This window comes from Cryptomeria japonica, chromosome 5 (assembly GCF_030272615.1).
Source record: "Cryptomeria japonica chromosome 5, Sugi_1.0, whole genome shotgun sequence".
Lineage (NCBI taxonomy): Eukaryota > Viridiplantae > Streptophyta > Pinopsida > Cupressales > Cupressaceae > Cryptomeria > Cryptomeria japonica.
The window spans coordinates 516,785,134-516,809,593 of record NC_081409.1 but is presented as its reverse complement, the minus strand read 5'-3'; the positions used below and the strand labels follow the sequence as shown (position 1 = coordinate 516,809,593).

At 36.4% G+C, this 24,460-nt stretch overlaps 1 protein-coding gene across 4 annotated transcripts; it reads left to right on the top strand.

The window, feature by feature from the left end:
• Positions 1–372: 372 nt before the first annotated feature.
• LOC131067764 (pentatricopeptide repeat-containing protein At4g01400, mitochondrial) lies at positions 373–10,128 on the top strand. 4 transcript variants are annotated; one of them, XM_058002901.2, is made up of 3 exons: positions 373–2,141; positions 9,092–9,295; positions 9,491–10,128. In XM_058002901.2, the coding sequence occupies exon 1, from the start codon at positions 770–772 to the stop codon at positions 2,018–2,020; it is 1,251 nt and encodes a 416-aa protein (XP_057858884.1). In that variant the 5' UTR covers positions 373–769; the 3' UTR covers positions 2,021–2,141; positions 9,092–9,295; positions 9,491–10,128. The 4 variants fall into 4 exon arrangements, with proteins under 4 accessions (XP_057858884.1, XP_057858885.1, XP_057858883.1 ...); XM_058002902.2 differs by having other exon boundaries at positions 9,436–10,128; XM_058002900.2 differs by having other exon boundaries at positions 9,092–10,128.
• The last annotated feature ends 14,332 nt before the right edge of the window (positions 10,129–24,460 follow it).

Here is a 24,460-nt window from a genome sequence, read left to right as displayed (position 1 = left end):
GATTCTGAAACAAGCAAAAAAATTATTGGACCATAAAAAATGAAGTGATTCTAACCAATCACCAACAATCATTCATGGTTCCACTCCTTATTCCCTGTGAACATAAAATCATGGCTGCTGCTTGGGGAGACAAAAGCACGAGTGTATACAATAAAATAAATTCAATGCAACAAAGATGATACAAGTATGTTTTAGATGCCTACTGCCAAGGAAGGTCTTACATTGATCTTTAGAAGAATTTCATCACATTCCAAAGCCAACCTATCATTAGTACTACTAAAATTACCACTACTATGCTTACTACTATTATTACAGCTATTATATCTACTTCTATGACTGCTACAATAATCATAACAAATTGTATATTTCGTCATCTTGGTACATACTACATAGTATCTCTTAGTATTCTTAATCTCTTAAAAATAAAGACAAGAAAGCAGATTAGAGGATTGAAAACAAACTTCCTAAAAACATTGTCAAATCATTTTCACTAACATTGAAGAGCCTAGGTCGAAACCCTACCAAAGACTTCTGTGGCGTGATAGTGGAACAAATTTTGGAAACTAGATTTGTAAAGCTACTCTGGCAATTCACGATTCGGTACGCAATTCGAACCCTGGAAATCAGCATGGGAGCTTTAAGGTATGTTCAGAGGTCCTTGGCCAAACAATGATTTCTGTTTAAGGTTGTTAGATTGTCTGTCCATGATAGTGTGTATACATATTTTTGCGGGAGAAAACTGTGAACCCATTGTATTCGATCACACTTCATGATGATCATTAAGATGTGCGGTATTTTAAAAATGCGTTCAGTACTTTCCCAAGGGAGAGCATTTTCAGCTTTCATGAGCTCATCTGGTTCAAGTGGGGATATTCCGACTCCCGCCAGTGTATATAAATTGATTTGTAAGCAGGAGGACCCATTGTTGGCGTTGGAAATATTTCGAGTTGCAGCGCGGCAGCCGGGTTTCAGGCACTCATATACTACTTACCATGCCCTAATCTGCAAAGTGGGGCATTGCAGGCAGTTGAATTTGATGGAGGATCTGATTCAGCAAATGAGGAAGGAAGGCTATGAATATACGCCTGGACTCTTTGCCGATATCATTGAAATCTATGGACAATGTGGAATGCCCCATAGAGCTCTCAACACTTTTTACCAGATGTTGGAGTTTGGTTGCAAACCATTGGCAAAGCACTTGAATGTTTTTTTCACTGTTGCTGTACAACACCAGCGCCTTGAAACCGCCCTTTCCCTATTTGGGGAGTTGCAGAAACTTGGGATCAGCCCAAACACTAAGACATATAATATTCTCATCAGAGCCCAATGCCACAATGACAAGCTCAGTCATGCCTATGCGCTTTTCAACCGCATGCAGACGCAGGAGGGCTGCGTTCCTGATGCCGAAACTTACAGCATTTTGATGCAGGCTCTCTGTCGGAAAAGTCAAGTGAAAAAAGCGGTCAGTGTTTTAGATGAAATGCTTAACAAGGGTTACACTGCGGATGTCCTCACGTACACTACGCTGCTCAACAGTTTATGTAGAAAAAAGAGATTGCGTGAGGCCCAGAAACTCCTCAATAGGATGAAGGTGATGGGTTGCAATCCCGATGTAATTAATTATAATACAGTGATAATGGGTTTTTGCAGGGAAGGCAGGGCTCTAGAAGCCTGGCAGATATTAAGCGACATGCCTAAAAATAACTGTCTTCCAAATTTGTTGTCATATAGAACAGTGATCAATGGCCTCTGCAAAGAAGGGAAGTTTGGGGAGGCAAAAGAATTTTTGGAGAAGATGGTGTCAACAGGTTTTGGTCACCACTTTTCTACCTTTCATTTATTGATAACTGGTTTGTGTAAAGAGGGCAAAGTTGAAGCAGCTTGTGAGGTGCTTGACATAATGGCAGAGCAATCTTTGGCTCCCCATGAGAGCACTTGGGCTGCCATTCTCATAATGATATGTGAGGACGGTAAAACAGAAGCCATAGAACTAGTGGATCAATTATCAAATGACAAGTGATGCTGCCCAGGAGATATTATGCAAGTTGGTTTAATTCATTTGTTGACCAGTTAATAATGCTCTTTTGAGCATAAGGATATTAAACCGGAAAAGGAAGACGACCTCAATCTCTCACTCTGAGGTAATGCTATCATGACTGCATGGATACATAGTGTAGAAACCCTTACGGGTTATCCAACCTCCAACTTGCAAATGTTTGTGTTTTTGAATGATTTGTTTTTTGATTTGCAATTTAGTGTACTCAGAACTATTCATCAGCAATGCACAAGTTCAGAAATGTCTTCAATCTCTATTGATATGGTGGTTACAGCAGCTAGGACCATTAATATAGTCTGCTAGCCCCTCATGGTTATTACAATTCTTCCATAGCAACACTGCAAGATTTTATTAGCATAAAATCTACTAATTTCTGAATAAGGTTTGGACTGATTGCAATGACAGTGAGTCTCAGATTTTGATATAAGACCTTAACATTCCCGTAGCTTGCATTGATGACCCAACAAGGCATTTATGCACACGGCAATACATGTAAGGAACATTTCTATGCATCATAGACTATGACAGCCATCTACTGGATACCCCTTTGTTGCTAAGACTCACAGAGGCAACCTGAATATTACCCAGAAATATGAATTGGGACTGTAACAGCAATAAGAGATGCGTTTTTTTCTGAACATACAGTGACTGGGATCCCTACGTAGCAGCCTCAAATAACAACAGCAAGTCTTAGACTCATTACTAAACAGTTTTTTGCAAATAAAACATGTACTTCACAGGCAACAAATGTATATTTAAGGGCAGACCTGGAATATCAATCGACCCCAATCTGAAGGTGATGAAGGCGGCTACAGGGGTTTGCAGAATGTAGAAGAAGCAGCCAAAGACTCCTTATTCAATCTTCATCATAAATCTGAACAAACATCTCCAATTTGGTCTCCACAATGACCACAAAATTGGCAAGGTACTGTAGCGTTTACTGTAGCGCGACACTGTTCACGCGGGTACTGTAGCAGCTTCCAAAATAAATAATGACAATGCATTGGCAATGTTTCCTCCAATCTGATCTTTCAACTTGGAGATGAAATTCATTAATCAGCTCAACATTCCATGGATTCTTCTTCAATTTGTGCATAAATAGTGACCCTGAATGAAGTCACTCCCAATGGCAAATATCAGTGATTATCTCAGCACCTCAGATGCCCTAAGTTCGAAGAATTTATGCTCTCCAAAGTGCAAAGGTTGAAACCCTGGTTTCTTCCTCTCTCAAACTTCTTCCATTTCAAAAAGCACAATCATCAATAATCAGCTCTTCCTTAAATTAAACCTTTTATATCTTCTCATAGAGCTCAATTTCTCTCTTATTAGGCATTTATGATTATTAAATGACATTTAATATTAAATGTGCACAAAGTCATTTAATAATCACTTTGATATAAGAGCCTAATAAAATAATATAAATGGCCCCCTCATTAATGAAGTCATGACCCCTAATAATAAAGTCACTTATAACTTTATTATTAACTTTTAATTATTAAATTATAATATAAAGTCATTTAATCATTAATAACTTCATTAATATTTAATACCTCGCCAAGCCGTCAGAAATGGAGGTCACCACTGCAATTCACCAAATGACTAACTACCCGGCTATAAATAGTAAGAGGGTCCATCCCGCAGATATCTGACTTACTAAAAATAGTAAGTGTAGCAAAAGGAGTCCAAATGAAGCCGAATGAAAGCCAAACCTACAAAACTCTGACCACTGGAGAAGTTGCATCCGTCAAAGGACCCTCTATTCAATCTTATTAGCCTACGAGGGTCAGTAATAGGCTAATCCCATTGAATATCTGATGTCAACAAAAAGGGGACATCACAGTCCGCCCCTCTTGAAATTGCTTGTCCCCAAGCAATCTCGTCGGCAAATAGACTCCTCCACCTAGATCCCAAGTGAAGACCTGCACAATGTACCTGATATCAACAAATGACTCCTGTAATCCTGACACATCAAGCTGAACTTGTTGAATCAACTCATCCCCGCCATCTGGTGTCACTAGATTAAAAGTCTCAAGTGGAGGCAACTCATAACACTGATCTTGGTTGCTACCAAACTTGGCACAAGGTATGTTGTCATACAAATTGTCCATCACATGTGCCACTGAACTGTGCACTTGAAACAAATCACATACATAAGGGTCAAATGTGAAAATGTACATGTTCGACATCATGTGCACACCCATAAATTCCTTTGCAAGCTCTGTCTGAAATCCTGATGCACCCAAAAGATCCCAAACCTCGAATAGAAGCATGCCACGTAGATCCTCAAACTCCTGCTGCTCAACTTTGATCTCATCTTCACCATGCCAAAAGTGGTGAAGCCAACCAATGGAACCCACCCAAACTACAGTGTTAACCCTGTCATCACTTGGCTCCCAAAGCAAATTGCACTCACATCCATCTTCGATAAAGAGATACAAATTCCTGAAGGTATTTGCAACTCCACAACTATTTCTCACCTCTGCTAGACTCCCACAGATGTGCTGACTTGACAAGTAATCCAACTTGCAGCTACTGACACCATAATCACCCTGTAACCATGTATCCGTACGAAATCTCAGTGATATAAGAGTGACCAACCCTGTCGGATACACATCAGTATGATGGAAAACTGACTGGTGTCCCTGCAAATAATTTCCTACAACCATCTGAATCAAGTACTTGCAACCTCTAGTCCCATCTTCTGTAGATGGCGACCCTCCATCCCACAAGGGATGATATAATCCCTAAGCCAATCCACACCTACGCATCATCAGGTCATCCACGTGTGGATCAAAAGAAAAATGATGAGCGTCCCTCATTGTATAGTTGCGATAAAAGGCACCAACCTCAGTTAATGGCTCATCACTAAACACAATTGGCCTCCCGAATGTAGATGAATCATACTCATTCCGACCAACCCACATGCTATCATCAATGACAACCTCAGTGATAGTTGAATTACTGGCACCACTGGATATTGCACTCTCAGAATCATTAGTCACAATATAGTATGATTCATCTTGTTCATCACATGAAGAGGCATGATTGATATCAGGAAGTAACACCGAGATATCTGCTTTAATCCTTCCTAATGCATGCCTAATAGTTTGTAAGCTTGTCATGGAAACTCCATCTTGAGACCAGTGTTGTATGAGATAATTAACAAGTGTGGCAATCCTATCAACTTGGCCCATGGCTTGTGTTACCGCCTCCACCTCTGGATACACATTTTCATAGACTACAACAAGAGGTTCAACCTGATGAAACTGATTTGCACTCCATGTTAAAGTCTTAACTTCAAAGCTACTATTTGTATCGTAATGTGAGACAGCTGATTTACAATCAGCATCATGCTCATATGCATCTATCTCTTTGCTGTTCACAAAACCTTCCTGTACCATCTCATCCACCCGAAGTTCATCAACTTCGGTTACCTATTGGTCCTCCTCAATTGTTACATTTGATTGTTGACCTGAAGTAGAGTCTGACAAATTTGATTTTTGATTAAGCTCAACAATCTGATTTTCAGCTAGCCGAAGTGCCACTAAGGTAGCCTCTAGGGTTTCCTTAGTATTCCTTAGCTCATTAGTAAGTGAGTCTACTTCTTCTTCCTTCGTCCTCAATGCATCAGAATATATAACTCCCAATTCAAGTAGGCGATCTCTATCGGAAAGAAGAGTTAAATAATTATTTTTCATAAATCTCCATGGCTGTCTTAAACGCTTGCAAATCAGAGATAGATGAAACCTCCTCAACACCTCTATATCTCCCTTCAAGTTGGACCTTCCATAGACGAGTTTCCACCATCTTGTGGAATTGATCAAAATGGGACAACGCCGTAACAATCTTATCATCACCAACCTTAAGTTGGCTCTCCAAATCAGACTTACAGACCAAGGAAAATTCATTAGTAGAAGTTGTGAGCTGCCAAAGGAGAGCTTGACTCTCATCAAAATATTCTTCTAAAGTGTCCTCTTGCTGGTTTGGTACTAGAGCAGCAGTAGTTCCCCACCCAAACTCCTCATCAACACTACTTTACCCAAACTCCTCATCAACACTCCAAAAAGTAGACTTGGTGGATGGTGAATCGCTAACCTCATGCAGAGAAGTAAGTTCACTCTTAGGAGTATCAAAAGAGTCCCCAATCATAACCTCCATGCCACCAACTAGGAGACTCATGCAACCCTGTCTTGTAGAATCCATTGTTTCTTCCTTTCTACCTTCTGTAACATCAATTGGGTGAAGATCAACTGAAATAGACCCGGTCTCAATACTGCTGGTCCACACTTCACCTGTTATTTTTCCCTCTGGATTTTCGTGAGTGCATTTAACATCAGCCCCAAAGGGATCATGAAGGGACTCATCATCACCCACTTCAAATTTTACCCTATTTTTTTGCTCTTGCTCCTCTTCACTCTTGGAGTCATCATGAAGTGTCTTGTGCCCAACATCTTTCTCCATGTAAGTCTGATTGTTTCTCGCCATAGGTTCAGCTGTATGCTGGTCACAAGTTGCTAGAAATTCATTACAGAGGTTTTTAGATACTTCCCCTATAAAGTCCTCTTGATTCTCCTTCCCCTTAAAAATAGATGTCATATACCGAGCAATTCTATCAAGTTTTGTAGGGTGTGAAATCAATTCATCCAACTTCTTCTGGTTTTGTTTTAACTTTTCCAATGAGGAATACACTTGCTTCATATTCTGATTCCACTGATTTTGGGTACTTGTAATAACCATGATTAACTAGCTGAATCAATCTACCCAACAGGTTGGCAGGAAACCGCTCTGATACCATTGTAGAAACCCTTACGGGTTATCCAACCTCCAACTTGCAAATGTTTGTGTTGTTGAATGATTTGTTTTTTGATTTGCAATTTAGTGTACTCATAATTATTCATCAGCAATGCACAACTTCAGAAATGTCTTCAATCTCTATTGATATGGTGGTTACAGCAGCTAGGACCATTAATATAGTCTCCTAACCCCTCACGGTTATTACAATTCTTCCATAGCAACACTACAAGCTTTTATTAGCATATAATCTACTAATTTCTGAATAAGGTTTGGACTGATTGCAATGACAGTTAGTCTCAGATTTTGATATCAGACCTTAACATTCCTGTAGCTTGCATTGATGACCCAACAAGGTATTTATGCACACGGCAATACATGTAAGGAACATTTCTATGCATCATAGACTATGACAGCCATCTACTGGATACCCCTTTGTTGCTAAGACTCACAGAGGCAGCCTGAATATTACCCAGAAATATGAATTGGGACTGTAACAGCAAATAAGAGATGCGTTTTTTTCTGAGCATACAATGACTGGGATCCCTATGTAGCAGCCTTAAATAACAACAGAAAATATCAGTGATTATTTCAGCACCTCAGATGCCCTAACTTCGAAGAATTTACGCTCTCCAAAGTGCAAAGGTTGAAACCCTGGTTTCTTCCTCTCTCAAACTTCTCAAGTATCAAAATGCATAATTCACCATAATCAGCTCTTCCTTCAATTAAACCTTTTATGCCCTCTCATAGAGCTCGATTTCTCTCTTATTAGGCATTTATGATTATTAAATGACATTTAATATTAAATGATATAAGAGCCTAATAAAATAATATAAATGCCCCCCTCATTAATGAAGTCATGACCCATAATAATAAAGTCACTTATAACTTTATTATTAACTTTTAATTATTAAATTATAACATAAAGTCATTTAATCATTAATAACTTCATTAATATTTAATACCTCGCCAAGCCGTCAGAAATGGAGGTCACCATTGCAATTCACCAAATGACTAACTACCCGGCTATAAATAGTAAGAGGGTCCATCCCGCAGATATCTGACTTACTAAAAATAGTAAGTGTAGCAAAAGGAGTCCAAATGAAGCTGAATGAAAGCCAAACCTACAAAACTCTGACCACTGGAGAAGTTGCATCCCTCAAAGGACCCTCTATTCAATCTTATTAGCCTACAAGGGTCAGTGATAGGCTAATCCCATTGAATATCTGATGTCAACAAAAAGGGGACATCACACATAGTTGGCTGCTCTTGAATGTATTGGATTCACAAATCCAACAAAACTGTGATAATATTAAGAGTACATTGATTTCTCTTTCAGATATGCATTCTTGCTGGATGACTTGTTTTGCAGAGAGCCGAGTTCATTTCTTCTATTATTTAGATCACAGATTAGTTAAAAAACCAGAGTAAAAATCTTAAACACTTATTTAACTGAGAGCTTGTTATAGACAATTTTGGTCAGATTTTAACTGTTGTCGACTGACCCACATGAAAAGTTACTAACTTACTACCTTAATATTTATGTTAGTAGCAATCACAAGGTAAGAGAAACTCAGAGCACCTATCTTTAAGCATTTGTTTTGGCTGATAGCAACTTTTAAATTTTTTTAATCATCAAAAAATGGAATTATTGACACTTTTGTTTATCTTTTGGCCACTAGGCAATTATTATGGTGAACACATCTTATGGCTGCCAAAACTTTGGTAGTCTCTGATCTTACAGAAAACAATATTTTAATTTTTTTCTCAAATAACAGAGATATGGACATGTTTTAAAAATATATTTATATTTTTATTGTTTAAAAATAACAAACTCAATATATTTTATTTTTTCTAAAAACTTGTAACTGTTAATTTCTCCATCCCTATTCCTCTGTCACTGTTAACTATTTTTGTCAAAAAAAAACTTGTAACTGGTTATGACACAATACTCACCTGTATTAGTCTGCTCCTAGCATACGGATTCCTGCATGTGACTCTTGTGTAGGATTTTTGTTATCATCTCAGTTAGCTTGTGAATGCTGATTGAAATGGTGTTTGGTTGTGGATGTTGTTTTCATGATGTTCATTACATGCAAAGTTTGCTCTATTGGTGTCTTGACATTCACTGTTTCTGTGGGTTTGATATGGTTAAAATTTAGGTATCATATCAAAATCCATTGTTTACTTAGGGTTAAGTTATGATTCCGTAGATCATTGAATATGCATATTTGTTATTTCTAGGATCACTAAAATGTTTGGACACCGTCACCAACACCAAGATCAGCAATGGCCTGCTCAAGCTCCTAATGAAAGCAGTCCTACCTTCCAGCTCATTTACAGGAAGAGACTATGAAGATCTACTATGAGGCTAATTTTGACTAATATCTTGCCAACTTTAATGGGCAGGCTGCCATAGCACCTGCTGATGAGTCTGATCCAAATCAGGTTTGTTGTTATGACAATAGATTCTAAGACGGGTATGAATGTGGGTATCATAGGGGATGCTTATTGATTGGTAATGATGCTCTACTTTTATAGCAGTTAACCATGGGTATTAGCATTTCATATTATCTGAGTGTGAACAGGTGTATAGGATTTGAAGGTGTCTGATTGATTGGCTATGATGTTTGGATTTTATAGCAATGGATAATTGCTACTTTCTTGGAGCGTGAAGGCCAAAGATGAAGCAGGATTTTCCTGTAGTTGCCTTGGTCAGTAAGGCTAGAGGCCAGGCTCCAATGCATGGACGTGCAGAGAAAGAAGTGATAGTATATTTTAAAAACCTTTTTGTTTTACCTGGTTATTAAGGAACTATAACTATAAGAGGAGTTAAGGCATGCACGCGAAATTGTTTGTATGCTTGAATGGTGCAGTTTACCTTGGATCCATAGCACCCTGACGATTTGAATGAGGCTGTCCTGTTTACACGGAGTGCTGATGTGGTAATGGGGTATCAGTGCATCAGACCTCTGAACAACATTAACCTCAATCTGGATGCCAAGGTTGAGGATGAGAAACATCACAGCAGCCTTCGTGAAGGGGCAGAGGTAGTTCTGTTTAATTGGAACAAGGAGAGTCAGAAATGAAAAATCAGTCCCATCTGTTAGATTCGTGTGTACCTTCATTGTATGAAATAATTTTTGATGGGTAAGTTTTAATGTAAAAAGATTGAATATCTGATAAAAGTCATGTTTTCATGGAGGGTTTGAAGATTTAATCATTGCAAGAGCAAGATGTTTCCTTTTTGAATTTGATAACTATTATTTCTTGTAGGTCTACTTTTGCTCTTTCTCAAACATAGTTGAATTAATTTATTTTCAATGCCTTCAGTTATGCATGCAGAGAGGAAGTATTATATCCTCTTCATATGTAAAAGCATGGTAAATAAAGGAGTTGCAGCTGTAGCAACTTAGAATTACATTTTGTCATACAGACTGTTTAGCTTGAGAGGTGTATATTTATACATGGTGTCTGGCTGATGTTGCGATGGATGTAAAATAAGGCATGGGCTGTTCTGATTGATGTTAACCTTTATTGATACATCTTCCAGTTATGTATCGGATTTCTGTTTTATTATCTAATCATGTTTCTCTTTTGATCTCTGGAGCTCCACCCCTGGTCCTCCAATATCCTGCTAGAGGCGTCTATTGTGGGTAGATAATCATGTTTGAACTGGTTAAAATCCTTTTTTCGAGTTCTACAAAGTGAGCAATCCATGCATTTTAAGAAAATCCTCTTCTGTACTGAAGAGTGATATTGTAAACCCTATTGTGAGACAACCTTTTATTTAGATCTAAAGGTTGCATGAGATTGAAGGAGAGTATTATGCATTTCTGTTTTACTTTTGACTACCAAGCGATTGAGGTAGGGCACTCTGTATATATATATATATATATATATATATGTCTTGGACATGGAGTTTTTAACAAAATTTTACTCTTATTTCAAAGCATAGTTTGATAAACCCTGAAAATTGACTAAATTGTTTTTGATTAGTAAAGTAGCATTAATCAAGGTGCTGACCCTTAATTTATCAATATCAAAAACATCACAAAAACAAAGTTTGCAACAAGAGTTAAACAGAGAGAAAAAGCAATAGGGGCATACCCCGAGAGTCCAAAACTAGACAACCCATAGCCTAAGACTTAAGGGGCCCTTTTACAGACCCCAGTCATATCTATAATTTTTCCCCAATCTTCAGAGAGGAACCTGTAGAGTTCCCGATTCGCCTGTTTGTCAGCTTCATCTTCAACCGTCCTATCACGGAGGAGGCAGAGAGTCAATGCAGAGCTATGCATTACCTGAATGCAGAATTTGTTGATGCTAACGATCTTCTTGTCCCTGGTATCTAACCTGTTGTTGATCTCTTTAATTTCCTGTTTCAGCTTTTGAATTTCCTCATTCAGCCCCAAGCTGTCGAGGTTATTCCTCAGCTCATGGATATTGCAATTGAGGGTCTTCCGCTCATCCTCCTCGAGGTGATCCGTGGATTCCTCATTTTCATAAATTAGTGGTGGATGTAGTTGCAGAAGTAGAAGGTTGATAAATGACAATATTTGAAATTAGGGCATTGGAACATCATCTAGCACTGAACTACTCTTTAACTTGATATCTTCCATATACAATTTATTGTAAGCATCTTTCATCTCTACTTGTTCTCTCTTCAACTTCTCAACCTCTTCTTGCAAATTCTTTGCAGCAGCCTAAGCATTGCTGCATGGAGAGTCATTGTAGATGCTACCACTGTTGATATATCCTTCAAGGTTCTAATTGTTACATTTCCTCTCATCGCCTGGATGTCTTGTAACAATTCAATACTTTGGGCCTTTGCTCAAAAGGCTAATGCCTCAATTTTGGGGGTATACCTCGATCCACTTACACCTTGCTTAGTATCAAACTTTGTAGAAAACATAGGATCATTCTGATTTCTAACCTAGTCAAGAAAGGATATTTGATGTAAATCCCAATCCGGGATCAATAACATTACCACTTTCTTGCACCATCTTTCTTGCCTCATCAAGGCTAATGTCAATGTCATCAAAAGTGATCTCCTTGAAGGTATTAGCAACAATTTCTTCACGTTTCAATTCTTCTCTCATTTTACTCATTTCTACTTTCTCTTCATATTCTTTCATTTTCATTTTAATCCCAAAACCTTTAAATTTAGGAGACTTTAAAAACTCATCATCTGCCATAAATTGGGCAGATGCAATCATTCTCTCATCATCAACTTGCTTTGCAAGAGTTGGCTTGTGCATCTCTACTTGGTCATTAATCACTTGAGATGTGTTATCTTGCCTTGGTGATGTTGTTAGAGGTTGATCAACCTTTTCATATGCACCCAACTTAAACATGACTTCTGCCACTTCCTTTGTATCTCCTACCCTCTCTCTAGTCTTAGAATACTCCACAAGGGGAAGTTGATCATCAATCCTTTGCCTCTTTAAAGGCTGTTATTGTGGGTCAAGAGGTGGCATTTGTGCTGACTGAGCATATGGCTCAACAAGTTTAATACCTTTTTCTCTGAGTGTTTGTAATCTAGAAGCTTCATAAACTAGTCTTTCTTTTGTCATAGGGGATTTTCCCATACAATTTCTCAAAGTTGTTAATGATGAGGTCAATCCTTTTGATTGGATTCTTCTCGTTTGCATAAATGCTCAAGAAATTAGGGTCCATTTCTTTTCTCCCTTTCTCCCTCTTCATAAGAATTGACCATTTCTTTTTTCTTTGGGAAATTTCTTCAAATGCATAATAATTTCTAATTACATCCTCTTCAAAATAGACTTGATGTTGATAGCTTGTTCTTCTCAAGTGTTCCTTCCTTTAGCCAATTTGCATATCCTTCAAGATCAAAAGACCCAAGGATACCAAACTTCAAGCTATATCTATTCCTCATATGTTCATGGACCTGCTCCAATGTTTTAGGTCGAAGAAAGAAATAAGAAAATGTAGTGCTGCAAGGCAAAAAGATACCCTTCCTTTGTCTATCCATGCATTCTGTTTCTACCCACAAGTTGCCACATAAACTCTTAAAAAGAAAGCCTAGGAGGAACAAACCTAGGCATAATGTGTGGTGATTGAGGGCAAGCATATAATCTAAAAAATGTGTAATTAGAATACAAAAATCAATTGCCAAAATTGTGGGTGTGACCCTTGTTTGGTCTCTTCTCTAATGGCCTTAATAACACCACAATTCTTAGAGATATCCTATTTGGAAAAAATCCCAACCAATTCATTATTCTCATCATATAATAGTTATGGAATGTAACAAAGTCTACATTGGGGAACTTGATGTCCCACACATGTCCAACATTGCATTGGTTGCCTCTTATTTTGTTCGTCAACCATTTCCAACTTCATTTTTATATCTCAGGCATACTCGTTTTGATATAGAATCATATGGCACAAAATGGAGTAGTGCTTGAATGTGATCTCCTTATCATTCCACCTTTTCCTCATTAATCCTTCGTGTATTTCCTTGTAGGCAAAGTTAAACTCAGTATTCACTTTAGGGTGTTGGATCCTCATAGCCATACACATCAATTCCACATGCATCCTATCCTCACTATCCTAGCCCAAGACTTGGCACAATGCATGATATGTTCTGATTTCAAAGTTAACAACCTGAAAAGGTTCTTGCTCATCAAAAGGGATCAACACTCTCTTATTATTAATCATTTTCTTCTATAAATAGGAATTTCATCAAACCTCAAAGTTTTTTCATACTTCTTGTAGTCCTCTTTGAATTTATCAAAGTCAATTTGCACTAGGGCTTGCTTATTCAACATGAAGGTGTCTACAATTGCATGTTTGTCCATATCCACTAGTACTAAACCACCCTTCTTCCTAATAACCTTGAGAACATGGTCATATAACTTTTCCATAATCCTAAGGATGTCCATGTCCATAAACACATTTGGGACGACCAACTTACCCAAATCATAGGTCTAGGGGTTTGACACTGGGACATCTCTTTCTTTATTGCCATAGAAATACTTAAACAACTCCCACCCCAAAATTGGAATCACTGCATTAGAACACTTAACACGAGTCTACAAACGATTTAAAATTTCCCTCACCTACTAAACATGGTAAAATATCCAGGATATATTGGTTCAAGAGACTTTTCTTTTTGCTAGGGTTGGGATTTTGGCTGCTTTTACTCATCTTTGCTAAATAAATTGGATAGGTTTGTGTTTTATCTAATTTAATTATATCAATCGACAATTCTGATAAGGAAAGTAGGAAATTCACCTTATATAACCTATAAGAGAGATCAAAATGCTTAATGGTTTTTCACTTCTTGAAACCCTAGTTGCTGCCAAAAATCGGCTCCTTAAATTCTCTTCTCGAATGTAGAATAAAAACAATTCATTAATTACTTCAGCATTTATTTGCATATATATCCACCTAATGCAGTCTTGTCCTCAATAATTTTGAAATCATGTGAACACCTTGTTTTTTGATAGTCGTGCATAATTTTGAATCAGGGTAGTCAATATAATTAGAACAAATGATTAAGATTTTGTCAATTTGATTTGACTTGATGAGTCATCATTCTTTTTCAAACTTGGCAACATGTCGTTGCTTTTTCACTTCTTGCATGCTTGCAAGTCACGTGGGTTCCACCTTGTTCTCCTCCTAGGGACTCAGGCTCTCTCATTTCTTTATGCTCTTGGGGCCCATTGTACACATGTCCAACTTTTGCTATCCTGCAACATACTTGGCATCCTCGTTGTTTCTTTTGTTGGAGCACGAGGATTATCATATATGTTCTTTGAATTGGGCCCACAAGACACATGGCGTGCCCTTGCTCACCTCTGCCTTAACATCTCTCTCACCTAGCAAGCTTACAGGGACATCGTGCTTTCATTTCTCCTCATCATTAGCAGATACACCTTTGCTATTTCGCATGCTCGTGGGGTTTCACCCAATTGCAACCATAAACTGTTGGGATTTTAGGATAACCACTTAAGGCTAGCCATGCCATTGAGTCCTTCAACTACTAGACCACAAAAACTGTTACTTCCTTCAACCATTCATTGACCATTTAACTTTCCCGCTAGCTTGCAAGGGCTAGGGCAACTCATAATTAGCCCTCGTGGGGATGCGAGAGGCACTAATATATACACAAAAGATTTAGCAGTAGTCACAAGGGATCCACCCCACCCGCCCATAGGGGTTAAATCTAACCTACATTGATTGTTGTGAGAATGCGGGGGCCTAATCACTTAGGGAATTTGCTATTTCCCGTGAAGACTTAATTCCTACAAGGTAATAAGGGGACATGAAGGGGCATGGGTTATAAAGAAAAGGTGGATAAATTAAACTATTGACTTAGGGGAAAACTACATCAACTAGGAAAGGAAAGAAGATCTAACACAAAGGATTAGTCAATCCATGACGAAAGCACACTTAAGTCATAACTTAAAAGATTGTTAACCGAGAATAACTGCAACATCGTAAATTGTATGCCCTTAATTGGGTGGTACAATTCCATGCTTAGGTTAGCACCCGCCTTAGTGTGTTTGCATCTTGCATTTCAAATTTTATTTTTAGCATTTAATTAATTAATTTAATTAAATCTAAAGTCTTCTTTTATCCCTCTACACATCATAAAATTGGGCCCTTAACCCTAAGTGTGCCCCCTTTTTATTTTATTCTTCCAATTGATTATTTCATCAAAAACTCTAATTATGTCCTATTTCGATCTTCAAGCCCCGATTTCACATATCTAGACACCTTGAATTTTCACATAAACTTGGAATTGACTTTAGAATCACAATATCTTGCTTCCCCAAAAATTTGGAAAAAAGTTGGTCGGACCAAGAGGCGGCTTGGTCCCGACTTTTTCTCCCCGAATTTTGGGAGCGTGTTTTGGCGGTATTTTAATGTTTGAATCTAGGAAATTGAGAAAAAAATATCATTTCTAGGTTGACCTATTATAAAAAACAAAGTTAGGGTTTCATACATATAGTGTTTCCTTTCCTCATTTGAAGGATCCATCAATAAGCAATTTTAAAGGAGCCTCTTATGAAGTGAAAGTGCAGGTTATGTGGAGTCTACAATCAACAAATCAAGCATTTATCAAGTCTTCATCAATCATCTTCAACATCAATTAGGAGCTTTGAATACATTGAATAATAATAGGAGATCATCGACTGTTGATTGGCTTGTACCTCTCCCTTAGGGTTTGGTATGGTTTCATGTTATTTTCATGTCTTTACAGTATGAGCTTCATAACATTAGTTTTCAGATTTACATTCATGCTTTAGATCTATTATTGCATTTTTTATTTGAAGCATTTACATTTACATTTACACTCATTTAGGGTTTACTCTCCAAAGCGTAGGGTAGAACTCTAGATTTACTTTTTTGTTCATTTAGGATCTTGCACACACTTTTTCAATACATTATCGGCTATTTGTGGAGGTGGAAATCACCAAAACAAGGGGTTTGACTAAGGCAAAACCCTATATAGCCACCCACAATATAATTTCCCTTCTTTTGGTGTGTAAGTTGCAGATTCGGAAGCCATACAGGGGGGAAAGGACAGAGGAAACTGAGACAAAGTGAACTGCCTTTTGGAGAGATTCTGAAAGTACCTCAGGACCATGACACCACAGAGGAACCATGGTGCCCATTGAGGACCATGGCATTGCATCCTGGTCCCAGGACCATGGCGTTGCATCTTGGTCCCGACAATTTTTCTCGAACTTTCAGGTGCAGACTCTGATCCTCTTTTACTGCTCAAAATCTTTGTTTGTGGCTTTGTTTGGTTTCTGCAACACTATGTTTTCATCATTTTATTCCAATAGATTTTAGTATTTGCAATTTCCAAACCTGATTTAAGTTACACAATTTCAACTCAAACAAAAGAGGAAATAGGACCTCAATCAACATTCAACCCTCTTCCCAATAGAATTGAGGTTGGATATATTGAAGGTTCATCTTCCTTTTAATGTCTTGGTTAATTTGGCTAATTCGTGATCTTAACCTACTTGGTGTGACCCTAGTGCCAAATTACACCATTGCAATAACAAGTCAACATCAAATTAGAAAATTTGAATGCTTAGGCATGAGGACTTAGGGGATTTTTCAAAATTTTGAAAGCACAAGCCATTCTTGAAACCTTAGATTTTTAACAGCTCCAACAAGCTCAAAAAGATGTTGCAAAAGAATGATTGTATGAATCAAACTACATGTATGCCAACCTATGAAATATCATTACAATGCATGAAAAATAATGTCAAATACACGCTAGGTAGTGAGTTTATATAGAACTAAGGAGAGGATGAAGGTGGCAAATCCAACCAATAGGGTGTTACCACCAAGTAGTCTAAAATTAATAAATGCTTCATTATTTAAGGATGTGGACACTGCAACATCATATCCTAGTTAAATTCACTTTATGAACCTAAGAAAGCTTAATAAAAGTGTGGAAAAAAACCTAAGACTAAGGGAAACTAAGTATTCCACTAAGAGAATAAAAACCTACACTAACAGTTAGATCATGACAAGTGTCCTAATCCTATCTAATGAGACAACATGACTTAATATTAGCTCAATTTAAATGAAGAAAATCATTCTTAAGTTTATCTTATTTGTAATAAAGTAATAGGGGACCTAAGTAATTATTGATTGATTAATTAATTACTATGGTGATCACCTAATTAATCCTACAAAGGCCACTCCAAATTCCATTGCTTTTTGTTTGAGTCACCCACTTGCAAATTATATCTTGGTAGTTGTCACCACTTTACATCTTAGTTTTTAGACTTAAACTTCACAAAATTTAATTGATCTTGATTTTAGATGTCTTCAAGATTGTAATAACCCACCATACTTAACTCAACAAAATGTGACCTCTTTTTTTTTTTTTAAATTTAATCATTGTGTTTGATTCAATCGCATACTTTGGGCATCCATCCATTTGGATTAGGCATTCATCCATCCGAGATGAGCATCTAACCATACGGGTTAGGCATATGTCCATACGGGACATAAGATTTCATCTATCCAATACGGGATAGGCATCTACCCATACGGGGTATGCATCTATCCAATCGGGATAGGAGGTGCTCTGGCCAGAGACTTGGACTCATTGGGACCATTCGGGTCCTGAGCCACTCACTAAGTACTACACTCTTCTAATTAGGAGTGCACCAAAGTTGCCGTCCTTAGGAGTAATTAAATAACATAGTACAAGCTTGAATTCCGCCTCGGAATTTGGCTTAAAGCCTCGAGAAGTCAAGCGAATCCATACAGGATTCCTTCCGAGTATGCAATGAATTACTTTTTTCTTTATATTATACTTATCTTTCAAATTAGGATTCTATTCAATCCTTCTATACCAAGCCTAGACCCCACCCACAAACGTTTGAGTACTAGGGACAACTCCGTCCCAAGACTGCCTACATACCCATTTCGGCACGGGATCAAGGCGTAAAGTATTTAGTTCTATTTTCTACTCTATGGTTTGATGTAAACTGATGAGTGGGTATGCAACCCTTTCTAGGGTCAATGTCCCAGACAGTTTCTCTGCGGTTGCTACCCACGGTGGTAGCACTTAAACAAAGGCTCAAGATGGCCTATTGTTTGTGGCCTAAAACAACTACATCCTGACACCTATCATAAGCGTCACCCTTGACCAAATTGTCAATCACCAATATCTCTTCAAGATTAAATCAATTTCATAAAAGCATTTTACTTAACCAACTCTAAAGGGGGTTTACTATGGTTTAACTCAATGGATGTAAAATTATTTAAGGATTATCTTGTTAGATTATCGATCCAAGAGGGATTACCCGCCCCTTGGATTTTAACTTCCAAGTGTTCCTTATTACTCCCCAACGATTTATAGGGACGATGCCACAGACGTCGTTGATGCAGCTTTATTAGGCATTAGGTGCAGTAGTTCAACACGACGACATTACCCGTAAGCGTGACCCAGAGGCACTGTATATACCGAACGCTACTAGGTTTTGGTTTTCCAACTTCCTTTGTTTAGTTTTCTTAACTAAGAGCTTATGAAAACATCATCCTTGAAATATAATCATGAAATGAATATACATAACTAGTCATTGCGAAGTTTAATTACTTTGATGGCATTCAAATACCATTTGATAAAGAGAAATACCATTCTTCTACAACTAAACAAATTAATACATGTATTGGTATGATAATGGCAATTATGAACTTACGTGCAACTTGCATGAAGATGATGGAAATGTAACTTGCTCATCAATGAATGCAAATTAATATATAAGTAATGCAAAAATAGTGTCATTTACATACAAAATGAATAAGTGTTTACTTCTATCGTGAGAATAATTAATTATAGAGTTACTGGTAATTAGTTTATACTTTTGGCGATTTTGGATCAATCATAATAATAAGACTTAATTGTTTTAAGCCAGCCTAAAATTACCGCCCAAGTAATCAAATAAATCCTCAATGGATTGGGAGATCCCAATCATTCACAATAATCTATAATAATCCTAATTATTTATAAATTTTCCCTAAGTTTAATTTACTAACTTAAATCTACCTTAAAGTAATTATTAACAATTTTTAATTTGTAATTTATTTTATATATATATATATAAAACTAATTAAATAAACAATTTTTTATTTTTTTTTATTTTCAAAAACTAAAAAAAAATGGCATAAAGCGAATCTTGTTTTAGGAGTAATGGGGAGTGGGGACCCACGGGTCCCGTCACCCCTGCGGACCTGCAGGTGTAGGCCCGCAGAGGTGAGGGGACACCGTGGGCCCCTCCACTCCCCCTGCGGCCACTACCATGACAGTGACCGCAGGGGTAGTGGAGGGCACCACTACCCCCCGACAATTACCTATTACCGCCTTCCCCCCCCGCACGTTGCCCAAGGAAAATAAATTCGCTTTGAAATGCGAATTAAAATTCGACACCGTGAGGTTATTTCAAATACGAAAGTGATTAATTTGTATATGTAAAAATATATGGTAATTTATTAACTTTGTCCATGAGAATATTAATAACGGTATAGATAATAGTGAATAAATTTAATAAGGGAATTCTATGATATAATTCCAATCTCAGGGATATAAACTGTTCGTGTATACACAAAGAAAGATCCCCTCTTTTTTTTGAAGGCTATTGAGATAAGGAATGAAATCTTTCACAATATAGTTGGAAAATAGAGTTTTCCCAGGAGGAATTTATTTATAATAAACACCTAAATGTACACAGTTTTTGTCACAGAGAGAGGGATTTGTTTCCACAGAGAATAATGAATACAATTTATATTTCATTATCAGACATTTTTCTGTTCACAGAGAAGTAAGACTGCTCATAAGGAATTTAAAATTTATGATCAAATCTACATTCAGAGGGAGAGATTTATATTTCATTTTGCACAGAGAGAGATTTATACTTCTTTTTTCACAGAGAGATGTATATAACCAGATATATAAAAACATTAATGTAACCAAATGAGAATAAGGATTTATTCACAGGAATGAATAACACAGAGGATTATTCACAGAGAGAAATATATAACCAGATATATATGAAATAAAAATATTAATGTAAACAAATGAGAATAAGGATTTATTCACAAGAATGAATAACACATAGGATTATTCACAGGGAAATATATTCCTCAATTTCAACTAATATTCACAGAGAGATTTTATTCAACTAATATTCACAGAGAGATTTTATTTACTAATATTCACAGAGAGATTTTATTCAACTAATATTCACATAGAGATTTTATACTAGATTTTATACAACTAGTATTCATAGGGAGATTTTATTCAACTAATATTCACAAAGAGATTTTATTTAAAGAATGAGATTTTCTTTCAGATTTCCATTCGAAGAGCCAGAGAAATGAATTTGAGGGAAGAAATAAAGATTAAGATTCAAATCACACAGGGAAGAGTTTTTAATCTCAGAATTTTTTTTTTTTTAAATAAGGGAAACATTATTTTTGGATAGATCTAAAATCTTTGGAAAAGCAAAAGGCAAAATCATGTGCATATTTCTTAAGGAAAATAAAATAAGTAATAAATCTATCTTTTACATGCATTATGTGAAAGTAATTTATCAATATTTATTCCTAAATAAGAAGAAAAGATTTACAATAAGGGAAGATTTAGAAACCATATTTTGGATAATACCATTTCTCATATGTGAATGTGAAATAACAAGAAGAGAACCTGGCTTATCGAAGCTTGATGTTGAATCCTCTAGCTATCCTTTTGATCCTTCCTTGCAACTTGAGAGAAATCTTTCAAACAACAACTTAAAAATCCTGCAACAAAAAATGAGACTACCAAAGAAGATCCTACTGCTAAAAACTTGGGAAATTTTCTTCAAAACATAATCAACTCCCTTGTTTGAAAACTTGCTTTCAATTTATAAGAAAATCCCTCAATTCCACTATCTTGAGATTTTAATTAAAAAAGAGATTATTTTCCAATATTGGACTCATGCAAATTGATTAAAAACTTAGTGGGGGAGTTACATGCAAGGTGGTGGAGATTCCTCTAGAAGCTTCTAATTCCTCCTACAACATGTGCCATAATTGGGAGTGGCAAAAGTAATAAAAAATAAAAATAATGCCTTTGAATTATACTCTCCAAGTGTGTGTGTGGGTGTTTATTATTATTTTTATTCTTTTATAGCATTTATTCAATCATTTTTAATAGCTTAACCAAAAACATAATAGAATTGTATTTAAATAAAAAAAGCGATAAAGGAGGGTTGTGACAAAGATCCTTCAACATCCAACTTCCTCATGCCCCTTGAAGTATTCTTCTCAATCTATACTTTATGGTAGAAACTTCAAAAAACAAAAGAGTCTTCATCCTCTTTAATGATTTTTCTATTGCCCCAAAAGACTATGGAACCGTTTCTTTCTCCTTTGAATGCATTGGAGGGCAATGCGTATATTGTTGAAAAAAATTCTAAGGGTACCTAAATGATACTTAGAGTACTCAAGATAATTATTTATTCCTATACTTTGTATTTTCACATAGTATTAATTAAATAAATTGGAGTATTGGACATTATTTCTTGCACATGACCTTGTAGCTACTCTCCTAGTTTGAGACTAATCCATGTACAAAGCTATTGTATGTCTTATTAGCTATAATCTTCTAATTTTGAACATACTCTTGAGTCACCTCAACACTTGTCTTGTTTGAGTGCCACTTTTATGTATACTTCTAAAATAGACAAGTTTATAAATATGCATTAGTACAAAGCTATTGTATGTCTTGTTAAAACTAAAAATAATGATTTAGTTGGTTGTTCATGGATATTTTTCACATGTTATCATAAAAAGATTCTTTTCTTATTTTAGGATATTGGAAATTAGTTTAGTAGTTTCCATTTGTAAAATGTTATTAAATTACTTGTTGCATTTATACTAAGATTCCATATCAAGCTTTGTCAATCACATTAGATTTTTCTAAATTTTCACCTAGGCTTCTCCAAATTGAGTGGTAGATATGTGAACCCAATCTTTCTACACATATATTTCCCAACATGGTGCATAGCTTGGACATATAGAAAAACCTCTAGATAGATATTCCCTTGGTCATACATCCCTTTTTAAGTATGTTTAACTGAAATAAATGCTCTTGAATATATTCAATTCATTTATTCATCTTAGTTTGATTTTATGCTAGCAAGGTTAAATCTTTAATTATATGATCCACTTGTTTACGTAACTAGCCATGGTTATAGAGCACATCTTCAATAATAGAGATGATTTTATTGGTATCTTCCTTGATGCCATGAATAAGTTGATGTGTGTGTGTGTGTGTGTGTGTGTGTGTGTGTGAGAGAGAGAGAGAGAGAGAGAGAGAGAGAGAGAGAGAGAGAGAGAGAGAGAGAGAGAGAGAGAGAGAGAGAGAGAGAGAGAGAGAGAGAGAGAGAGAGATTGACTTTGGTGAAATAGAACCATCAAATGCCATCTACTAAATATAAACACCTCTTAAGAATTTTATATGAATAATAAATTTCTCATTTGATCTACTCCACACCTATATATATGGATGTTCGTCTCAATCCATTCACTAATTATTTGAAGCTACTATGTGACACTTGCATTATTGACCCAATAATATTTGTATTCGCTAACCATGAGGAACACATACTACACTCTAGTCTGTAACAATAACTTTCTAATAACAAGAAAAATTAAAGAATTACATGTATCTTTCTGAAAATAGAAACTAACTAAATTGCATATGAAATTTTTTGCTTTTAACTTCATGAAATACAATCAAACAACATTTTTCATTAACAAAAAAGATAGCAAGAAAGTAAATAATCTATTTAACACTTTCATCATTCAATTTCTACTTGTAAACATAACTTAAGATAGACAAGATAAGGTTTAGGGTCTACTGTAATTTTGCATTATTGATTATGAACTTTCAAGTGTCGACATATCCTATGTGGAGGAGAGCATCATTGGAGCACTTTACCTTCAACCACAGACCTGGCGGTCCCTCGCACACCTTCCTTTTGGAAATTGCCCTACCCTTCACAAGGGCACATACACAAGATTAGGTCTAGTTGCCATCTATGCCTGGTGTTTATATACGTACACAACTCTAGTTAGTCACACACTAAAGATTTCTGCTAACTTGTATGATCCTTTGACTAGGTTATCTAATTAGTCTTGGTGTACTACTAGCGTAAGAAGAACTTTGCACCACCTTGGCCAAAGGCTTTAATTATACTTGCTAAGCATGTCATACATGCAGTCATGTGTCCACCCACCCCTACACAACTTGTGACTCACAACACTTATTGGTCTCGATTTGAGTCATTAGTTTAAAGTTGGTAATCAATTTAAGGACACACATTCATTGCATTTTGTCCTTGACATCCAGACAATGTTCTAGTTAGGGAATTCATTCACGTTCAACTAAGAATCATAATTGAATTCAACTTCATCTCCATTTGTATAAGTGCTCGAAGAGGAAATGATGTTCATAGATAGACTCACTAAATAAGGATGATTTACTCTTACCTTAACTATAGTTGGTACAACTTAATCTTAGCATGAAATTAAACCATAAAATGCACAAGGATTAGTTGGACAATAACTATGTTTGTATAGGCTACTGGTTCGTCCACCCTCATGGACTCATACATGTGCTATCTCTCTATACTTGCATGCATGTAAGTGTTATTTTTGCACTCTTATATAATACACAAAAGAATTCAATCGTTGCCCACAACCCTCTATGCACTAGGGTTTAGTTTTTATCTTTCCCTTGTTTCAATCATAGGATAAAACACAAAGAAGGTGAAGGTAAAGATATCCCTACTAGATATTTTCAATTAGACGTGTGACTCAAAGGGACTCATATTGAACCCACAAAGATATTTAACACAATACGAAGCCCATGACCTTCTTCACATCACGAACATCAATTTTTTATACTTGGACAACTAGATTCTCCAAAAACATCAAAACTAATTATTTAATCATTATTTCCAAAACTAAATACACTTATCATTTTAGTATTCCTTTGGAAGAAATGATTATGCTAGCATATGGGCATCAAATTGAGGGTGTTAACTGGAGGAGGCAAAGTAA

Coding starts and splice junctions, on each gene's coding strand:
- LOC131067764 (XM_058002901.2), top strand. CDS start 770: ATGATGATCATTAAGATGTGCGGTATTTTAAAAATGCGTTCAGTACTT.